We start from the raw sequence: 20,952 nt of genomic DNA on the forward strand, positions 1-20,952 counted from the left end.
CCAAAACAAGTACCCTCACAGACACCAACCACATCACACATTTCAAGCCGTTTTTGGGCGTGTGTGTGATCGTGGGTCCTTCAGACAAGCGAACGTGCAGGGAGGCGGCGGACTGTGCGTACACCAGATTTGAAGGAGCGGGTTCTGTATGATAATGAGACGGACCCTAGTACAGGCTCCAAGCCGGCCGATGTGGCCGTGCGGTTCTAGGCGCTTCAGTCTGGAACCGCGTGACCGCTACGGTCGCAGGTTCGAATCCTGCCTCGGGCATGGATATGTGTGATATCCTTAGGTTAGTTAGGTTTAAGTAGTTCTAAGTTCTAGGGGACTGATGACCATAGATGTTACGTCCCATAGTGCTCAGAGCCTTTTGAACCATTTGAACTGGCTCCAAGCAAGTGACCCGTCAACATGGTGTAAGCCAAAGTGCGATTATGTGTATCCTGCATGACAACAGCTACTATCCCTATCACCTACATCCCATGAGATCACTACGAATTACGATGTGACGTGGAGGCGATGCAGCTCTGTACTGTGTTCCGGTGCGATTTGTAGTCGTCGCACGCACATCGTCCATTTTCACACTATGTTCATAATACCTTTTCCACTCCATTTACAGTCAAGAATTCGTCCCTGCTGTTTGTTTTATTAACGTTCGTCTTGTATATACAGGGTATCAAAAGAAAAAAAGAAACACCGACAAACTTTAGGGGCAGGTTCCTTACACAGAAATAAGTAAAAAATGTCTAGTAACCACTGGGTCTAAAATGCTTACTTTAAAAGCTATGTGCTTTCTGTCGTCTATGCTACTGCGAAACACATCCCGTCTACTGCACAAGTGGCCGGCCGGGATGGCCGAGCGGTTCTAGGCGCTACAGTCTGGAACCGCGTGACCGCTACGGTCGCAGGTTCGAATCCTGCCTCGGGCATGGATGTGTGTGATGTCCTTAGGTCAGTTAGGTTTAAGTAGTTCTAAGTTCTAGGGGACTGATGACCTCAGAAGTTAAGTCCCATAGTGCTTAGGGCCATTTGAACCATTTTACTGCACAAGTGCTCATAGTTCTTAAGGTATGCACTTGGAGCCCATGTTTCCTAGACCTTTTTCTCTTGTTTCGGCCCATACTACCTCCTCCCAAAACACGAAAAATAAAGAGTTTGCAGCAGAATGGATGTGTTTCATAGTATCGAAGATGAACAAGTGCTCATATCCCCCAAGATGTGCGCTTCAGAGCCCTTGTTTACTGCAGATTTTTCTTGTTTTTGTGTAATAAATCTGTCCCTTAAGTGTGCCAGTGTTTTTTGGGACACCCAGTATAATAAAGGTGCTAATAATGAGAAGTAAGGTTGACGATCAATGTCGAGGGGCAGTTGGTAGCGACTGAAAAAAATGGAGAGTCGATGTTTTTGATGTGGGTCCCCACACGTTTCCTAAACGTGCATGCTATAGTACACACAGTTTTGCGTATATTGTCTTTAGAGACAGAATATTTTGAGGTATTAACAGTCTATCTCCTTATCAAATGTCAAAAAAATTCTGAAATGGAGTAGAAACGAAATAGAAAGAAAGAAATAATAAATTAAGGTGCATCAGCACTGAAGTGTAGAAGTACTCAACCTTTGTTTCTTTAATCTACACCAGGTCCTTAGGATATCCATAACCCCGTTTTCATGAGGCATGATGAAAGCTTCAGACAACTGCATTCCTCTGTACCAATTACCATAGCATTTACTGCACTTAAACTTAACACTATTGCTCAGATAACATAAAAAAAATAAAGAGTATGTAGACTGCAGGTGCTACCCTGAGATGAAAAGGTTGGCACAGGAGAGGGTTTCGTGGCGAGCCGCATCAAACCAGTCAAAAGACCGATGAGTCAAAAGAAAATGTAGTAGGGGGAGCCAGATAATCAGCTAGTTGATTTACTTACAGAACAGCGTTGAAGTTCACGATACTAATGAGGTCGAAACCAATTGTAACTGTAGAACCTTTTTTTGTGACGACCTTCATTTAAGCGTTCAGGGTTTACGTAAGTCAATGCTCGCTACTAGCAGTATAAAGACTCGTCACAAAAAGTCGCAGGAAAATATTCTAAAATCTTCCTAGCTCTTTTCAAGTTAGTTTTCATCATAATAGTTGCTTTCCTTCAGCGACAAGTAGGAGATTCGAACATATCGAGTGTTCTAGCATCTTGAATTACCTCGAAGAAAATGATCTAACCAGCACGGACTCGAAAAATATTTCTGTGGTGCATCGTCTCAGTTTTGTGACTAGATTAATAATTTATCAGAAAGGTCACAATTCGTACTAATTGACGAGAACTTATCTAATGAAGCATAATTGATATCTATGGTACCCAACGAAGAGCGACAGGATCTCTGCTCTCTTAATCAATATAAACGATTTAGGAGACATCTGATCAGCTCTCTTAGATTGTTTGCAGATGATGCTGTCGTTTACCGTCATAAAATCATGAGAAGATCAAAGCGAATTGCAGAATTATTTAGGTATCTCTATGGTGCAAGAAGTGGTAGTTGCCCCAAATAATAAAAAGTGTAAGGTTCTGCATGTGAGTTAATAAGATGCATTAAATTTCAGCTACACAGTAAATTACATAAATTTAAAATTTTCCCACAGAGTGTTTAGCAGGTGCAACAAATCTACTAAAGAGACCGCCTATCTACGCTTGAGGAACCTCTACTGGAGTTATGGTGCGCGGTATGGGATCCTCAGCAGATAGGGTTGACGGAGGACATCGATAAAGTCCAAAGACGGCAGCTCGTTTTTTATTATCGCAAAACAGGGGAGAGAATATCATGACCATGATCGTGAATTGGGTTGGCAATCGTTAAAACGATGGCGTTTTTCGTTGCGGCGACATCTTTTCACGAAATTTCAAACTAACTTCCTCCTCCCAATGCGAAAATATTTTGTTGACGCTCAACTGCATGGGGAAAAATGATCATTGTAATAAAATAAGAGAAATCACAGCTCACACGGGAAGTTTTAGTGTTCGAAAAAAAATGGTTCAAATGGCTCTGAGCACTATGGGACTCAACTGCTGAGGTCATTAGTCCCCTAGAACTTAGAACTAGTTAAACCTAACTAACCTAAGGACATCACAAACATCCATGCCCAAGGCAGGATTCGAACCTGCGACCGTAGCGGTCTTGTGGTTCCAGACTGCAGCGCCTTTAACCGCACGGCCACTTCGGCCGGGCCGGCCGCGGTGGTCTCGCGGTTCTAGGCGCGCAGTCCGGAACCGTGGGACTGCTACGGTCGCAGGTTCGAATCCTGCCTCGGGCATGGATGTGTGTGATGTCCTTAGGTTAGTTAGGTTTAAGTAGTTCTAAGTTCTAGGGGACTGATAACCACAGCAGTTGAGTCCCATAGTGCTCAGAGCCATTTTGAACTTCGGCCGGCTTTAGTGTTCGTTTTTTCCCTCGCGCTATTCGGAAATAGAAATATGGAGAAACAGTGTGAAGGTAGTTTGGTGAACCTCCTGGCAGGCACTTAAGTGTGAGTTGCACAGTAGTCTTGAAGATGTACATGTAATTTTAGAGCCGTCAGACGAACACAGTCATTTCTTTTCTAGACGTCTGAAGTTTACTACTTCAGTAAAAATTTTTGTGTAAAATTGCTTCTAAAAGTGTTAGGCTGAGAGAGTTTTATTTTACATATAAATCGGCTCTTCGAAACTGTATGTAAATTACCATTTTAAAATATTCTGCGCAGTAACGCGTAAAACGCTTCGTCGGAAAGTGACCTGTCGCAAAGAGAGAGAGTGTTAGCACATAGGCAAGTAATTAGTCTTGCTTGAACAAGATGTTTTCTGCGTTCGTGATAACTACTCCCGTCCGAGCAGCCACACAGCTATTCCTCGGTTACTTGTTAGACGCGGTCGTCTACTGAAGAGGAGCGCCCGCGAAACGTCGGCAGAGCGCGGCGTCCCGGAGAGGCAGCACAAGGACGGGAAACAAGCACACATGTTGCACACGATCACATGTGACGCAGAGCGCAGCAGCTTTGTCCTGCTTTTATTGCCGAGAACCTTGGCACGACGAGCACGTCGCGGTTTTCCCAACTGACTGTCGGGGCAAGTTAACGCGGAAAAAAACACACCGCCGCTGAAGGCTGCACTGTAGCTCAAAACAGGTGCAGAGCAGAACTTACTGTCGTACCGAAATTTAGAGCGTGTTCCCCTGTTTAGACACTGGCCAACACTCTGCTAACCATACTGCATGCCTATGGAGAATCGCCTCAGTTGTGCGACTTGATCCGGGAGTTCCTGACAGAAAGGTCACAGTTCGTAGTAATTAATGGAAAGTCATCGAGTATAACAGACATAATATCTGTCGTTTCCCAAAGAAGTGTTATAGGCCCTTTGCTGTTTCTTATATACATAGCCGGCCGGCGTGGCCGTGCGGTTCTAGGCGCTTCAGTTTGGAACCGCGTGACCGCTACGATCGCAGGTTCAGTGCTCAGAGCCATTTGAACCATTTTATACACTTAAACGACGAAGGAGGTAATCTGAGCATCTCTATTAGATTGTTTACAGACGATGCTATCATTTACCGTCTTGTAAAGTCATCTGATGATCAAAACTAATTGCAAAATGATTTGGACAAGGTATCTGTATGGTGCGGAAAGTGTCAGTTGACTCTAAATAATGAAAAGTGTGAAGTCATCAACATGAATACTAAAAGAAATCGGCTAAATTTCGCTTGCATGATAAATCACACAAATCTAAACGCTGTAAATTCTACTAAATACTTAGGGGTTACAATTACAAATGACAAACTGCCTATTGGCTTCTGTCTCGGGTTCTTCGGCCGACGTTCATGTAATGATTTTTCTGACGTTTCGCCAGCACGAGTGGCTGGCGATTTTTCTGACGTTTCGCCAGCACGAGTGGCTGGCGAAACGTCAGAAAAATCATTACATGAACGTCGGCCGAAGAACCCGAGACAGAAGCCAATAGGCAGTTTGTCAACAAGTGGCCACGAAAGCCTTAACAATTTTGAATTACAAATGACTTAAATTGAGCCGGCCAGTGTGGCAGAGCGGTTCTAGGCGCGTCAGTCTGGAACCGCGCGACCGCTACGATCGCAGGTTCGAATCCTGCCTCGGACATGGATCTGTGTGATGTCCTTAGGTTAGTTAGGTTTAAGTAGTTCTAAGTTCTAGGGGACTGATGACCTCAAATGTTAAGTCCCATAGTGTTCAGAGCCATTTTTGAACTTAAATTGAAACGACCACTTAGATAATGACTAGACTGGGATTTATTGGCAGAATACTTAGAAAATGCAGTAGGTCTACTAAAGAGACTGCCTACAGCACGCTTGTCCGCACTCTTCTGGATTATTGCTGTGCGGTGTGGGATCCGCATCGAATCGTCGGAAGACTTCGAAAACATTCATAGAAGGGCAGATCGTTTTGTGTTACAGCGAAGTATGGGAGAGAGCACCGCGGACATGGTACGTCAATCGGGGTGTCAATCATTAAAACGAAAGCATTTTTAGTTGCGGCAGGATCTTCTCTTGAATTTCCAATCACCAACTTTCTCCTCCGATTGCGAAAATCTTTTGTTGGCGCCCACCTAAATAGAGAGAAATCACCATCATAATAAAATAAGAGCTCGCACGGAAAGATGTAAGTGTATGGCTTTTCCGTGCCCTGTTCAAGAGTGGAACGGTAGAGAAATAGCTTAAACGTAGTTCGACGATCCCTGTGCCAAGCAATTAATTGTGCATTATAGAGTAATCATGTAGGTGTAGCCATAGATGTTCATGCCACTGTTCTGTCGTCTTATAAAATTATCTAGCACATGTTATCTCCAGAGGCGTGGCTAGGATAGCTGTTTCGACGTCGTCGGCTGTGCGTTTTTCAGTAACAAATAGGCCTACACCTTTCCACTATAAAACTGTATCTGTGGCGTAAAGTGTTCTAACTCCAAATTACATTATACACATCCCGTAGTTACGCCTATGAAATGGACCGAGCGAAGCGGTGCAGTGGTTAGCACACTGGAGTCGCATTCGGGAGGACGACGGTTCAAACCCGAGTCCGGCCATCCTGATTGAGGTTTTCCGTGATTTCCCTAAATCGCTTCAGACAAATGCCGGGATGGTTCCTTTGAAAGGGCAAGGCCGACTTCCTTCTGCATCCTTCCCTAATTCGATGGGACCGATGACCTCGCTGTTTGGCCCCCTCCCACGAATCAACCAACAACAGCCTATGAAATAAAAAAAAGGATAAAAGTTGATCAGCATCGTAAGATACAATGTGAAACATTAATTTGGTCAGTGGATTATTTTACTTTAATAATTCGATTTATCGTGTTCCTCCAAAGTTTAAATTCAGTTGTCACAGAAATAACGAGGGTCATTTCTCATTGCAACCAACATGTTACAGTAGTAGGATAACTCTGTCAACGGATTGAAATTTCTGTATAGTCCCTCCATACAGTCATACAGTTGACTTACTCCCTCCCAGCCTCCCATTTCTGCCTTAAGAGGAAACTGGTAGGTAAGTCATAACTTCCCTGAAAAGAGATTACACTAAATGAGAACAGAAGATGACTCAATGAGAAAATCCGACCTCGGGGAAGATTAGTCTGGAACGCGGAGAAACGTAGGAATGCGAGAGGCAGTACTGGCCTTACGACTGAGCTTAGACAAACCTAAGTTTATAGCTTTTTATTGATTTAGAGAGAACTTTTGACAACGTTCACTGGAATGTAGGCAGCAGCGATAAAATACAGAGCCAAAAGTTATCTACCTCGTGTGCAGGAACTGCAGTTATATGAGTCGAAGTACATGAAACAAAGGCGTTGGTTGAGAAGGGAGTGAGACAAGGTTGCATAACAGATCTCCATTAAACCAGGCTTCAGAATGGAGACCCGAACAACAACAACTACGGACTGCTGCATAAGAAATTTCTGCTGAGAAGTGTGACCGTGAGCAACTGAATTAGGCACAGCTACTGTGCTCCAGAGATAGCTCTGTTGTCGCCATTGGTAATGGAGGACGTTCACTGTGTCACGTGACGGGGATGTCGAAATATCAGGCACTGGCCATTGGTGCGACAACAAAGTGCATGACATATGAGACGCTTGATATCAGTACACTTGATCGCGACCAGATGGTGGGTGCTCGAAGATTCGGACAAAGCATTTCCGAAAGAAATCTAGGAGACAATGAGATTTTCATGTGCCACCGTCTACCCTGAGCACTTCAATCCCGAACAAATCGTCGACACCAGAGCCATCTGCATGAGAGAAAACATCGTGCCGAGAGGAGTCAGTGCATGCAGATGGACCGAACAAAGCACAGTGAGTCACTCGCCAGTTAGAAGCTCGTCGCCGACCAGCTATACCATCTAGAGCCATCTCGCTATGCCATGGCCTCACGGCCTCTGATAACCGGAAGTCACAGGCTGTAGATACTAGAATGGGCTCTGTAACATAGCCACAGGATGCTGGAATCATGGAAACAGATACCTTGACTGATGAATTATGGAACAGGCTCACACATGAAAATGGTATGGTACAAGGACCTCGTGATCCAAGCGCGGAGGTGAATCCCGCCTACCAACATGACATCATTTTGACGGTTGTTTACAAAAAACGAAAGTTACGCACTGCTATTTCTGACATCGTCCATCACTGGCGCACGGTACAGGTCCCCACTGTCTGGTCACGTGGATCTGTATCTTTTCCAGTAGCATCCGACGGGCGATCATTACCTTCTTTAAGATAAAGAACCATCTCAACGCTCCCGAATGCAGTCAGAGGTTTAAGAAACACCGTACAGACAAATAGTCCTCTGACCATTGCCCAGTGGTTGTGGCCGTCAGTTGAGCGACCAAAACTCAGAGCTATCCAGTGATTTAAATCCTCCTGGTCGATTCCACGACGTGACGCCGCATTAGGTCGAAAGGAAGAGGTACACGCAACTGCGGTGGTGTCTCTAACTCAATTACTCAAGGATGTACATTGCCAGATAAAAGCGACATCTTTAAGGGCAGAGTTCAGTAGCAGCAGGGTAGAATATGTACATACTTAGGTGTTGTATTGTTAGTGATACATTTGTCAGGGTCATCGGCGATGAGATGGCGCTCAGAGGGCACTTCTGTTTTGACCCCACAGTCAATAATTAGTGTTTTCAGCATTCATTCTAGGGTACAAACGTGCCGCACCGACAAGTACATACTCCCATTGAACAGCTTTAGCCATTCGAAAGGGGTCGTATTTTCTCCCTGCGAGAACCTGGAGGGACGTATCGACGGATTGTTGCACATGTTGCGCACAGTGTATCGGTGGAGTGTTGATGCTTTTAACAGTGGTCTGTGGAACATTCTCACACCTGTATTGCAGGTTCTGGTTGCGCGCGTAGTACGAATGGTCATTAAGATCGACGCATTGTGCGAGCAGCAGTGGCCGACTGAACATCATCCAGGCACGTGCTGCACGAGCTGTATAACCAGAGACCATTGGGAACCGTCTGCTTGCAGCAGGGTTAAGATCGTTTGTGCCTCTGGTCAGGCTACCATTGACGCCACTATACTGCCAAGTATGGCTACTCTGGTGTCTTCAAAGAGATTACTGGAGAGCTTCATGGAGTGCGGGGCCATCAGTTACAACTTGCGGTCATTTTCGTTGTTTCTGCAGGGCAAACTAACCTGTGTCCGCTACATTGCACAGGTTGTCATCGCAGTGCTATTATCACTGCTTCGCCAGGAGGCGATGTCCTTTTTCAGCAGGACAATACAGCTGCTGCCACGCAGCGTACTCTTCATATTGTACAACAACTGCCCTGGTCACCAAGATCACCAGATCTCTCGCCAATCGAACACATATACGACGTGGTAAAGCGGGGATTTAATCGTTGTCCAGGGCTGCAGCAGAATTGCTAGAAAGATGCATGATACATGGGCCAATCTAGCTGAGGATGCCATTCGGCACCTTTATGATCGTTTGCCTGTGACGTGTGTGTTTCATTTGATCTGAATTTGTTGTCATGGACTCCTACAGTGGTGAACCACCTGTCACATTACTTGTTAGTAAAAAAAAGAACTCGTCTTTGAGGGTGTTGCATTTTTTGGGGCAGTGTATACCAGTGCACCACAAACAACTTGTTGTGCAGGGGGAAGTACGGTAAAGAAGAAACAAAATTGTGTCGTAGATATCTATTCATCGATCGGAAAGGAAAACGTGTCTCTGAAAACCTGCAACTATCACGACGATTTTACACAGAGACGACATTAGAGCAGGCTGAAACAGGATCAGCGGTCACTTGTAAATGTATTTGTTTGATTACGTGAATAGTTGTGTAACTCAGCGCAGATGACTGCGAAACCAAGCCATTACTTTGAATAGGTCAATGATGCAAGGTCCATTTGCAGTGTAGCCGATAGAAGACAACTTCCGTTGGAAAAATTCGAAGCAAATAGGTTATAATCTCTGTGTGAAAGAGGTGACATGTACAAGTTGTTCTATTGGTGTTTGGGCTGAAAACCAAAGCCGAATGGAGGACATTATCCTACGCATTTTCCGAACGATTCCGTGACAGCGTCCAAGAAATGCACAACGATTTTTTGTTGTATCATATGTTCCCATTCCGAAAACGCTGAAAGAATTTTGGAGGATTATGAACCATGATTGAAAAATTGGTGCTGTAACCGTCAAGCTATAATAATAATAATAATAATAATAATAATAGCTTTATTCAACATCGAATGGTACACTGCACATGTACAAAGCAACAGTAATGATTCTACATCTACATCTACATCTACATTCATACTCCGCAAGCCACCCAACGGTGTGTGGCGGAGGGCACTTTACGTGCCACTGTCATTACCTCCCTTTCCTGTTCCAGTCGCGTATGGTTCGCGGGAAGAACGACTGTCTGAAAGCCTCCGTGCGCGCTCTAATCTCTCTAATTTTACATTCGTGATCTCCTCGGGAGGTATAAGTAGGGGGAAGCAATATACTCGATACCTCATCCAGAAACGCACCCTCTCGAAACCTGGCGAGCAAGCTACACCGCGATGCAGAGCGCCTCTCTTGCAGAGTCTGCCACTTGAGTTTGCTAAACATCTCCGTAACGCTATCACGGTTACCAAATAACCCTGTGACGAAACGCGCCGCTCTTCTTTGGATCTTCTCTATCTCCTCCGTCAACCCGATCTGGTACGGATCCCACACTGATGAGCAATACTCAAGTATAGGTCGAACGAGTGTTTTGTAAGCCGCCTCCTTTGTTGATGGACTACATTTTCTAAGCACTCTCCCAATGAATCTTAACCTGGCACCTGCCTTGCCAACAATTAATTTTATATGATCATTCCACTTCAAATCGTTCCGCACGCATACTCCCAGATATTTTACAGAAGTAACTGCTACCAGTGTTTGTTCCGCTATCATATAATCATACAATAAAGGATCCTTCTTTCTATGTATTCGCAATACATTACATTTGTCTATGTTAAGGGACAGTTGCCACTCCCTGCACCAAGTGCCTATCCGCTGCAGATCTTCCTGCATTTCGCTACAATTTTCTAATGCTGCAACTTCTCTGTATACTACAGCATCATCCGCGAAAAGCCGCATGGAACTTCCGACACTATCTACTAGGTCATTTATATATATTGTGAAAAGCAATGGTCCCATAACACTCCCCTGTGGCACGCCAGAGGTTACTTTAACGTCTGTAGACGTCTCTCCATTGAGAACAACATGCTGTGTTCTGTTTGCTAAAAACTCTTCAATCCAGCCACACAGCTGGTCTGATATTCCGTAGGCTCTTACTTTGTTTATCAGGCGACAGTGCGGAACTGTATCGAACGCCTTCCGGAAGTCAAGAAAAATAGCATCTACCTGGGAACCTGTATCTAATATTTTCTGGGTCTCATGAACAAATAACGCGAGTTGGGTCTCACACGATCGCTGTTTCCGGAATCCATGTTGATTCCTACATAGTAGATTCTGGGTTTCCAAAAACGACATGATACTCGAGCAAAAAACATGTTCTAAAATTCTACAACAGATCGACGTCAGAGATATAGGTCTATAGTTTTGCGCATCTGCTCGACGACCCTTCTTGAAGACTGGGACTACCTGTGCTCTTTTCCAATCATTTGGAACCCTCCGTTCCTCTAGAGACTTGCGGTGCACGGCTGTTAGAAAGGGGGCAAGTTCTTTCGCGTACTCTGTGTAGAATCGAATTGGTATCCCGTCAGGTCCAGTGGACTTTCCTCTGTTGAGTGATTTCAGTTGCTTTTCTATTCCTTGGACACTTATTTCGATGTCAGCCATTTTTTCGTTTGTGCGAGGATTTAGAGAAGGAACTGCAGTGCGGTCTTCCTCTGTGAAACAGCTTTGGAAAAAGGTGTTTAGTATTTCAGCTTTACGCGTGTCGTCCTCTGTTTCAATGCCATCATCATCCCGGAGTGTCTGGATATGCTGTTTCGAGCCACTTACTGATTTAACGTAAGACCAGAACTTCCTAGGATTTTCTGTCAAGTCTGTACATAGAATTTTACTTTCAAATTCACTGAACGCTTCTCGCATAGCCCTCCTTACGCTAACTTTGACATCGCTTAGCTTCTGTTTGTCTGAGAGGTTTTGGCTGCGTTTAAACTTGGAGTGAAGCTCTCTTTGCTTTCGCAGTAGTTTCCTAACTTTGTTGTTGTACCACGGTGGGTTTTTCCCGTCCCTCACAGTTTTACTCGGCACGTACCTGTCTAAAACGCATTTTACGATTGCCTTGAACTTTTTCCATAAACACTCAACATTGTCAGTGTCGGAACAGAAATTTTCGTTTTGATCTGTTAGGTAGTCTGAAATCTGCCTTCTATTACTCTTGCTAAACAGATAAACCTTCCTCCCTTTTTTTATATTCCTATTAACTTCCATATTCAGGGATGCTACAACGGCCTTATGATCACTGATTCCCTGTTCTGCACTTACGGAGTCGAAAAGTTCGGGTCTATTTGTTATCAGTAGGTCCAAGATGTTATCTCCACGAGTCGGTTCTCTGTTTAATTGCTCGAGGTAATTTTCGGATAGTGCACTCAGTATAATGTCACTCGATGCTCTGTCCCTACCACCCGTCCTAAACATCTGAGTGTCCCAGTCTATATCTGGTAAATTGAAATCTCCACCTAAGACTATTTATGTGAAATATATTCCAAATTTTCTCTCAGTTGTTCTGCCACTAACGCTGCTGAGTCGGGAGGTCGGTAAAAGGAGCCAATTATTAACCCAGCTCGGTTGTTGAGTGTAACCTCCACCCATAATAATTCACTACAGGATAAACTACTACTAACAGCGACGAACACTCCACCACCGGTTGCATGCAATCTATCCTTCCTAAACACCGTCTGTACCTTTGTAAAAATTTCGGCAGAATTTATCTCTGGCTTAAGCCAGCTCTCTGTACCTATAACGATTTCAGCTTCGGTGCTTTCTATCAGCGCTTGAAGTTCCGGTACTTTACCAACGCAGCTTCGACAGTTTACAATTACAATACCGATTGCTGCTTGGTCCCCGCATGTCCTGACTTTGCTCCGCACCCTTTGAGGCTGTTGCCCTTTCTGTACTTGCCCGAGGCCATCTAACCTAAAAAACCGCCCAGTCCACGCCACACAACCCCTGCTACCCGTGTAGCCGCTTGCTGCGTGTAGTGGACTCCTGACCTATCCAGCGGAACCCGAAACCCCACCACCCTATGGCGCAAGTCGAGGAATCTGCAGCCCACATGGTCGCAGAACCGTCTCAGCCTCTGATTCAGACCCTCCAATCGGCTCTGTACCAAAGGTCCGCAGTCAGTCCTGTCGACGATGCTGCAGATGGTGAGCTCTGCTTTCATCCCGCTAGCGAGACTGGCAGTCTTCACCAAATCAGATAGCCGCCGGAAGCCAGAGAGGATTTCCTCCGATCCATAGCGACACACATCATTGGTGCCGACATGAGCGACCACCTGCAGATGGGTGCACCCTGTACCCTTCATGGCATCCGGAAGGACCCTTTCCACATCTGGAATGACTCCCCCCGGTATGCACACGGAGTGCACATTGGTTTTCTTCCCCTCTCTTGCTGCCATTTCCCTAAGGGGCCCCATTACGCGCCTCCAACTACCAGTAAGCCCACCCTCTGCGACCGCCCGGATCTTGCAGACTGAGGGGCAACCTCTGGAACAGGACAAGCAGCCATGTCAGGCCGAAGATCAGTATCAGCCTGAGACAGAGCCTGAAACCGGTTCGTCAGACAAACTGGAGAGGCCTTCCGTTCAGCCCTCCGGAATGTCTTTCGCCCCCTGCCACACCTCGAGACGACCTCCCACTCTACCACAGGTGAGGTATCAGCCTCAATGCGGGCAGTATCCCGGGCAACCACAGTCTTAGTCCGATCGGGGGATGCGAGGGACGAGCTGGCCGTCCCCGACAAACCCCCATCCGGACCCCCACAGTGATGCCCATTGGCAACAGCCTCAAGCTGTGTGACCGAAGCCAACACTGCCTGAAGCTGGGAGCGAAGGGATGCCAACTCAGCCTGGATCCGAACACAGCAGTTGCAGTCCCTATCCATGCTAAAAACTGTTTTGCAAAGAACGTCTGAACTAATCTACAGAGAACGCAAACAAATCGACAAAATTTAAACGGTTATTAAAATACAAGATTGCCTAGTAAATACAGTAATGCTACTACTTGCGCACTGCTGACACACTGCTCGGCAGCGGAAGGAGACTACGCGATTTTACACTATTCAGGTACTAAAACGCGATGCTACAACTCTCAAATACTATAATACGCCCGAAATTTATGTATCAAACAATGCAAGTACCAAAAACACGCAAAGAAATTAAGAATTAAACTATGTAAGAAATGAGTGAGCTAGGAGTATACGACTTGCTGCTGCAGCTGCTTATCCAACGGCGGCAGGGAGCACACTGACTGACCAACCGACACTGGCCGTTCAGAACAAAAACAAAAGACAAACGACTACGCGAATTTACACTATTCAGGTATTAAAATGCGATGCTACAACTCTCAAATACTATAATACGCCCGAAATTTATGTATCAAACAATGCAAGTACCAAAAACACGCAAAGAAATTAAGAATTAAACTATGTAAGAAATGAGTGAGCTAGGAGTATACGACTTGCTGCTGCAGCTGCTTATCCAACGGCGGCAGGGAGTTATTTGTACAATACACACGACACATTCTTCTGAATACGTCATTAATTTACAACAAAATTACAATAAGGTGTTTACTTATTTCTATTCACTTAATTTCACAAAGCATTTGTTGTTCTTCATATAAGTATGGTACTCTTCTAATGTGTAGAAAGGGTGTTTTACTAAAAATTTCTTAAGCTGATGTTTCAGTTTAACTGTAGGAAGAGCCATGACTGCTCTAGGCAATGCATTAGCTAATTTTATACCTGCATACTGAGACCCCTTTTCGTAAAGTGCTGTTCTGTGGCTGCCAATGTAAAATCTTTCTTTATTTCTAGTATTGTACTGGTGGAAATCTGAATAAGTGTTTGGGTGCAGTCTTTTCACAAGCAATCTGGCTTTTAGAATGTATGTGTTTATAACAGTTAACACATCTGTTTTTGGAAACAAGTTGCGACAAGATTCCCTATATTTTGCTCCACAGATTATTCTCACACCCCTTTTTTGAAGAATGAGTAGCTTATCTAGATTAGCTTTGGTTGTTGCCCCCCAAATTTCATTACCGTAGTTCAAGTGAGAGGAGAAAAGAGCATGGTATGCAGTCTTTAGGACTACGGTGTCTCTACAGAACTTGCTAATAGTACTGATTGCAAATATATTTTTTGACAACTTAGTTGCTAAAGAGTCAATATGTGTGTTCCATTTCAGGTTGCTTTGGATTGTTACGCCAAGGAATTTTACACTAGACTCTTTCTTTACCAATTCCTTGACCATGTATAATTTAATTTCATTATTCAAACTACTTTTGTTAAACTCCATGAAACATGTTTTACTGGTGCTTACATTTAAGTGGCTTTCATTAAAAAACTGAACAATTTCTTTTGTCACATTATTACACTCGGCCTCTAGTTCATTACATGATTCCTTTTTACATACAATGGACGTGACATCGGCATACAGAACAATTTTGGAATTTATAGTACAGTATTTAATATCATTTACATAGATCAAGAACAGAAGGGGGGCCCAAGACCGAGCCCTGGGGCACCCCATATTTTATGCAAGTGATCTCTGATGTGTAGACACCACTTTCCGTTTTAAGTAGAACAAACTGCTTTCTATTGCTCACATAACACTTTATTAGGTCATAAGCAGCGCCTCTAATGCCCATGTTCCATATCTTGTCTAATAGGATGTCAACGTTCACACAATCAAAAGCTTTTTCCAGGTCTAGGTATACACCTGCCACATGTTCCTTGCTTTCGATATCCCCTAACACCTCTTCAATTAGTTGAGCAGCTGCAGTGCCAGTTGATTTACCTTTTACGAATCCATTTTGATTTTCGAACATCAGGTTGTGTTTGTTAAGAAAGTTTATAATCCTGTTGTATATAACTTTCTCAACTATTTTGGAAAAGACAGGAAGGATTGAGACTGGTCTGTAGTTTTCTATTTTGTTGTTGTCACCTTTCTAAAAAAATGGATGTTACCTGTGCTATTTTTAGTCTGTCTGGAAAGGTGCCTGATTCTATTATATTGTTGACTGCTGCAGACAGAGGTACAGAGACATTTTGGCTACAGGCTTTTAAAACATTAGTATTTAGGCCATCATGCTCAGCTGAATTAGAGGGTTTTAGAGAGCTAATGATGCCCATTATTTCTGCACAGTTTGTGTCACATGTATTACCTTTAAAACTGTAGTGCATGTTTTAATGTTTGTCATTTATGGCTTCCCCTACGGAAGAAAAATATTCATTAAAAATATTTGCAATATCCAGTTGGTCTTTTATGAGCATGCCATTGTGGTTAATAGTAAAGTCCATACAGGATTTGTCATTTCCGGTTCTAAAACTGTTTATGACTGCCCAGATGCCAGTACTTACGTTGTGTGAGTTTTGAAGCTTATTTGCAACATAGTTGCTCCTGGTCTGTGTAAGTAAGTCCTTATAGTGCGCTTGATATATTTTGAAGGCTTCCTTTAGCTCAGGAATCTCTCTATTATTCAGCATTGCACTGTGGAGTAGTTTTAATTTTTCCCTCGCTTCAGTGACATTACTATTTACCCAAATATTTTTGTTTATATTTTTTGTTTGTTTAATTTTTGTGATTACAACTGGGCATGTGGTATCAAAGCAGTAATAGAAGTCAGCAGCAAAGTTATCATATGAAAAGCTATTATTTTCAAACCATTTTATTTGTACTAGCACCCAGTTTAGTCTATTTATGTTGTCATTATACATTATTCTTTTAGTTACAAACTGTTGCTTTGTGGTGACAGTGGGGGCCTCATGGCGTTCCAATTTAAGCTGTACTGCATGGTGATCTGAGGTGGCTATTTTTAAAACCGATGCACTGTGGGATAGGTGGGTCATGTTTGTTATTATGTTGTCAAGACACGTTTTACTATTGCCAATTTCTCTAGTGGTTTCCCGAATAAGTGGGGTCAGGTTAAATTCATCACACAGACGATGCAACTTTTTGGTGCTGACATCATTTGTTAATAAATCTATATTTATATCCCCCGTAACTATAATATTTACATGACCATTTGGCCCAGAAAATGTTGTGTCTATATATACAAGCAAGTCAGAAAGATTTACAAAAAAGGTATCTGTATTTGCTGCAGGTGGCCTGTAAACACCGATAACTGTTATGTTATCTCTACCCCATTTCAGGTTTATTGCAGCAAATTCTGAGACTCCTTCCAAGCAGAAGGCACTCACATCAATAACATTAAAATTACTTTCATTTACAGTGAAAATCGCTACACCTCCCCCAGTCTTGTCTTTTCTACTGAAGGCTGTGCAGAATTTCATACAGAGTGGTTGACTAATGCTAATCAGAGCTTCATTGTACCAATGTTCAGTTACAACTAATATATCGGGTTTGTCAATCCATGAAATTACATCTTGATCATTATGCTTATTTCTAAGACTACCAAGATTCTGGTGTATGATTTTAAGGCTGAGTTTTACCTGCTGGACCTTAGAGGATAATTTTGGACTAGCAATGAGGCCAGCAGGCTTCACAAGTTTCCCTGGTTTGCCAGCGGTGGCTGATGTTGTGGCAGATTTTGTTGAGGTGGGTTGTACCACCCCATGACAATGGACTTCTTTTCATAACTTTGTGAACAATGTCGCCTGACTTCCTCAATAATTTTGCTACTAATGATCTTTTTGCCTCTTTTGTTCATGTGCAGACCATGAGATGTGTGCAGCTCCCTTTCTCGATAGCTGACATCTACTAGAGACACATTCTGAAATTTACTACATAGATCTTTAATCCTGTCATTTGTTTTATGAACTTCCCGGTTCACAATAGACTGGTTCATAAGATCATGCCTCGGTGGAATGTTGACAACAACTGTTTTAGTGTCATTTAATTTACCCAGCTATTGGAACAACAGAGGAGCATCAATATTAGCAACACGTATCCTCCGTCAAGTAATGAATGTGAGCTCTGCGAAGTATTGATATAGATACAGATAACGTATCGATGGGCGTATCTTCGTACTCTTGTGATATGGATGTATGTGCTACCAACGGAGATAAATCCTAAACCTACACTGATTTCCCCCACTCAGCAACAACTAATAACTTAGTTCAGGAAAAGAAACGCGCTATATCTCAAGCGCAGAGTTCAAGTAGCGCTTCAGAAACTTCAGTGGTTTTGTGCTGAGACTGAAATTGTGGACGCTTTCGATCTGCACAGCGCCCGGACAGTGAAGGCTCTGCAATCGCGAATTTGTTTTCCAGTACGTTTTGGTGTAGTACTGTCCGCCAAGACAGCCTGGTGTGCTAATGGTCCACTGTACAAGAGTTGACAGAACGCGCCTGGTGTGATCCGGATGCGCCAGCTGCAGAAGGCCACACCCAAACTGGGCGTGGTTATTATCTAGTGGGCGTGGCTTTTAGTCCCATTGTACTCGTCTAAGCAAATATTGACTTCATCCCAAGTTCACATCGTTAATCCCATTTACTCCGGTACACTGTGCGCTTTACTTTCCAACATCACCCTCTCCGTTGCCGAGGTCGCTGTCAGACGCCTATGCAGTGGCTCTCTTCCGAGCTAGCCGGCTCGAATCCTGGTGGAGACAGACATTTTCATCACCAGAAAAGAAAGCAGAGTTGCCGGCAAACAGCTCCTGATCACCAGAACTCGCGCCAGTTTCCTGGGCTAAATTGTAGACACGCGGGCACTGGCACTATCGGTGGGAGTCCGACCGTCGGGTGGAGACATTAATTTCTGTGCTTCTGGCGTGTCATTCGTGAAGAGTAGGCGATGTTAGTCTCACTCTCATCAATATTCACGGAGCTGCATCCTACGCTTATTTCCTGAATGTCGGACTGATTTTCTGACTTGGACTCTCTGACCGTCATCACGCTCTTATAATCCAAAATAGATTTATTAATTTTGAAGTGAAATTAAATTTGGGCTGCTGGTCACGTTTTCACAGCGCTTCCCACATTGGGATCGTGACACATTGCAGAGACAGGTAGCAACGGTAGAATTTAAACAAACGATTTTTATAGTACTCGTCTGTTATTGCCTTCGTTGTTGAAAGTTGTACGCCGGCTGCGGTGGTCTAGCGGTTCTGGCGCTGCAGTCCGGAACCGCGGGACTGCTACGGTCGCAGGTTCGAATCCTGCCTCGGGCATGGGTGTGTGTGATGTCCTTAGGTTAGTTAGGTTTAAGTAGTTCTAAGTTCTAGGGGACTTATGACCTAAGATGTTGAGTCCCATAATGCTCAGAGCCATTTGAACCATTTTTGAAAGTTGTAGGCTCATAGTCCATCAAAAAATGGTTCAAATGGCTCTGAGCACTATGCGACTTAACTTCTGAGGTCATCAGTCGCCTAGAACTTAGAACTAATTAAACCTAACTAACCTAAGGACATCACACACATCCATGCCCGAGGCAGGATTCGAACCAGCGACCGTAGCGGTCACGCGGTTCCAGACTGCAGCGCCTAGAACCGCACGGCCACACCGGCCGGCCATAGTCCATCCTGAAATGAAATTTTTATTCTTGTCTAGAGGGTACTCGGCTTCATTTTCTTAAATAATATCAACGCTTGTAGATTTTCTGTTGTTGAATAGATATATTTTTACTCATTTCGCTTCACAATACGAATTCACATCAACTGCCATGCTAATACAACACACACGTAACTTGTACTCTATACTCGCCCTCCCAACTCGTACTGAAGTGAAACAAAAATTTACCTGCAACAACATCTAGAAAAACAATAATAAAACACTATTGTATATCGATCCATTCATACAAAATCATCTTTAAAACATATACCATAAAAGTAAAGTACAAATAACTGTTATCATTGCTTATCTTTTTACGAAGTTCATAATCATCATAGTAATTACATACAGTGTTTATATATGTTGAAATTTATCCATTTTCATATAGCTACATGGTAGTGGATTTCTGGGTTTTGAGTCTTCAACTTGGGAATCGGCCATTTCATATGATTCAAGATCGGTTCGTACATTTATCTTGCCATAACTTCCAATAACGCTTGCTCCGCAATGCAAAAGGAATACTGTAACCTTTTCACTTGTTTTAGTTGTCTTTCCTTCAAGTGATTCGGTGCAGTCACCCACTGAATCTACAACAGTCACGTTCTCTCTACAAGAAAAGCTTCCATCTGCGTATGCAGACTTGTTCTGGTACACAGCTTGTTTTCGGTGTGAAAATACAGCTCCATTTTTTTGATGAGACCGTTATATGAAACACGCTTAAATCACTTACACAGGAGTATGTTGTACATACATAGTCGTAAATCTACAAAAACCTCATCTGCCAGTGCAAATTTGTCTATACCTTGGAGAAACTATTTTATGATGGCAGCAGTAAAGAAGGTTCTGATGTAAATTTTGATGTCCAAGAAAGATTTTAAACGGATATGGCGTTTTACGGGTTTAGCTATCCTACCAAGACTCTTTTATTATTATGTATTTTACGTTGGCTTCAGAATTGTACTTCCTACTGACAATAGTCGTCTATAAGGCATTATTCACTAAAACCAGCTTATGATGGTAACATGAATTTCTTCAAATATATTACAGCAGTGGAGCACGTTTTACAGAAAAATATCTTTTACAGATGTCTGTACTGGCGGGCCCAAGCGATTCCGCAGCTGTTACATCGCGAATTAAAAAGTCAGCACACAGTGACGATGCGTTAGAGGTAAGAGATAAAATAAATTTAGGAAATGGTGTGTTAATACCAGAGTGCTAATCTGATCTCTCCTTCCGCTGTACTTACGACAGCAGAACATAGGATTCAATGGCTTATCGTCACATGATGAAGCCTTCAAAACAGAGTCGTTGTATTTGTGTGCAGTTTCAGTATCACGGTATATCGCGATGTGCTGCAGAGACGCAAGGTGAGTCGTCGTTTTTGTGTGTACAGGAAGCCCAGTGGATTACGCGCAAAGCCGGGACAGATTACGTAGTTGTCAGGCGGCGGCTGAGAGACAGAAATACACTCAACAGAGGTCTGCATTTGTTGCAGTGACAAGGTTTACATTGGTACTCTCCCAGAAAACTGTCTTTATCCCACACCCGGGTTCCCGGGTTCGATTCCCGGCGGGATCAGGGATTTTCTCTGCCTCGTGATGACTGGGTGTTGTGTGCTGTCCTTAGGTTAGTTAGGTTTAAGTAGTTCTAAGTTCTAGGGGACTGATGACCATAGATGTTAAGTCCCATAGTGCTCAGAGCCATTTGAACCATTTTGTCTTCATCCGAATGC

General features: G+C 43.6%; 1 protein-coding gene across 2 annotated transcripts in view; it reads left to right on the forward strand.

Moving 5' to 3' along the window:
- Window positions 1-20,952, forward strand: part of LOC126263030 (carbohydrate sulfotransferase 11-like) — a 396,515-nt gene that overhangs the window by 125,036 nt on the left and 250,527 nt on the right. The window contains exon 3 of one of the 2 annotated variants that reach the window (XM_049959997.1): window positions 20,305-20,388. The exons of the other annotated variant lie outside the window; for it this stretch is intronic. Within the exon in view, the coding sequence (XP_049815954.1) occupies window positions 20,305-20,388 (84 nt within the window). The remainder of the gene's footprint in view (window positions 1-20,304; window positions 20,389-20,952) is intronic. 2 annotated transcript variants of the gene reach the window in all.

This window comes from Schistocerca nitens, chromosome 6 (genome assembly GCF_023898315.1).
Source record: "Schistocerca nitens isolate TAMUIC-IGC-003100 chromosome 6, iqSchNite1.1, whole genome shotgun sequence".
Lineage (NCBI taxonomy): Eukaryota > Metazoa > Arthropoda > Insecta > Orthoptera > Acrididae > Schistocerca > Schistocerca nitens.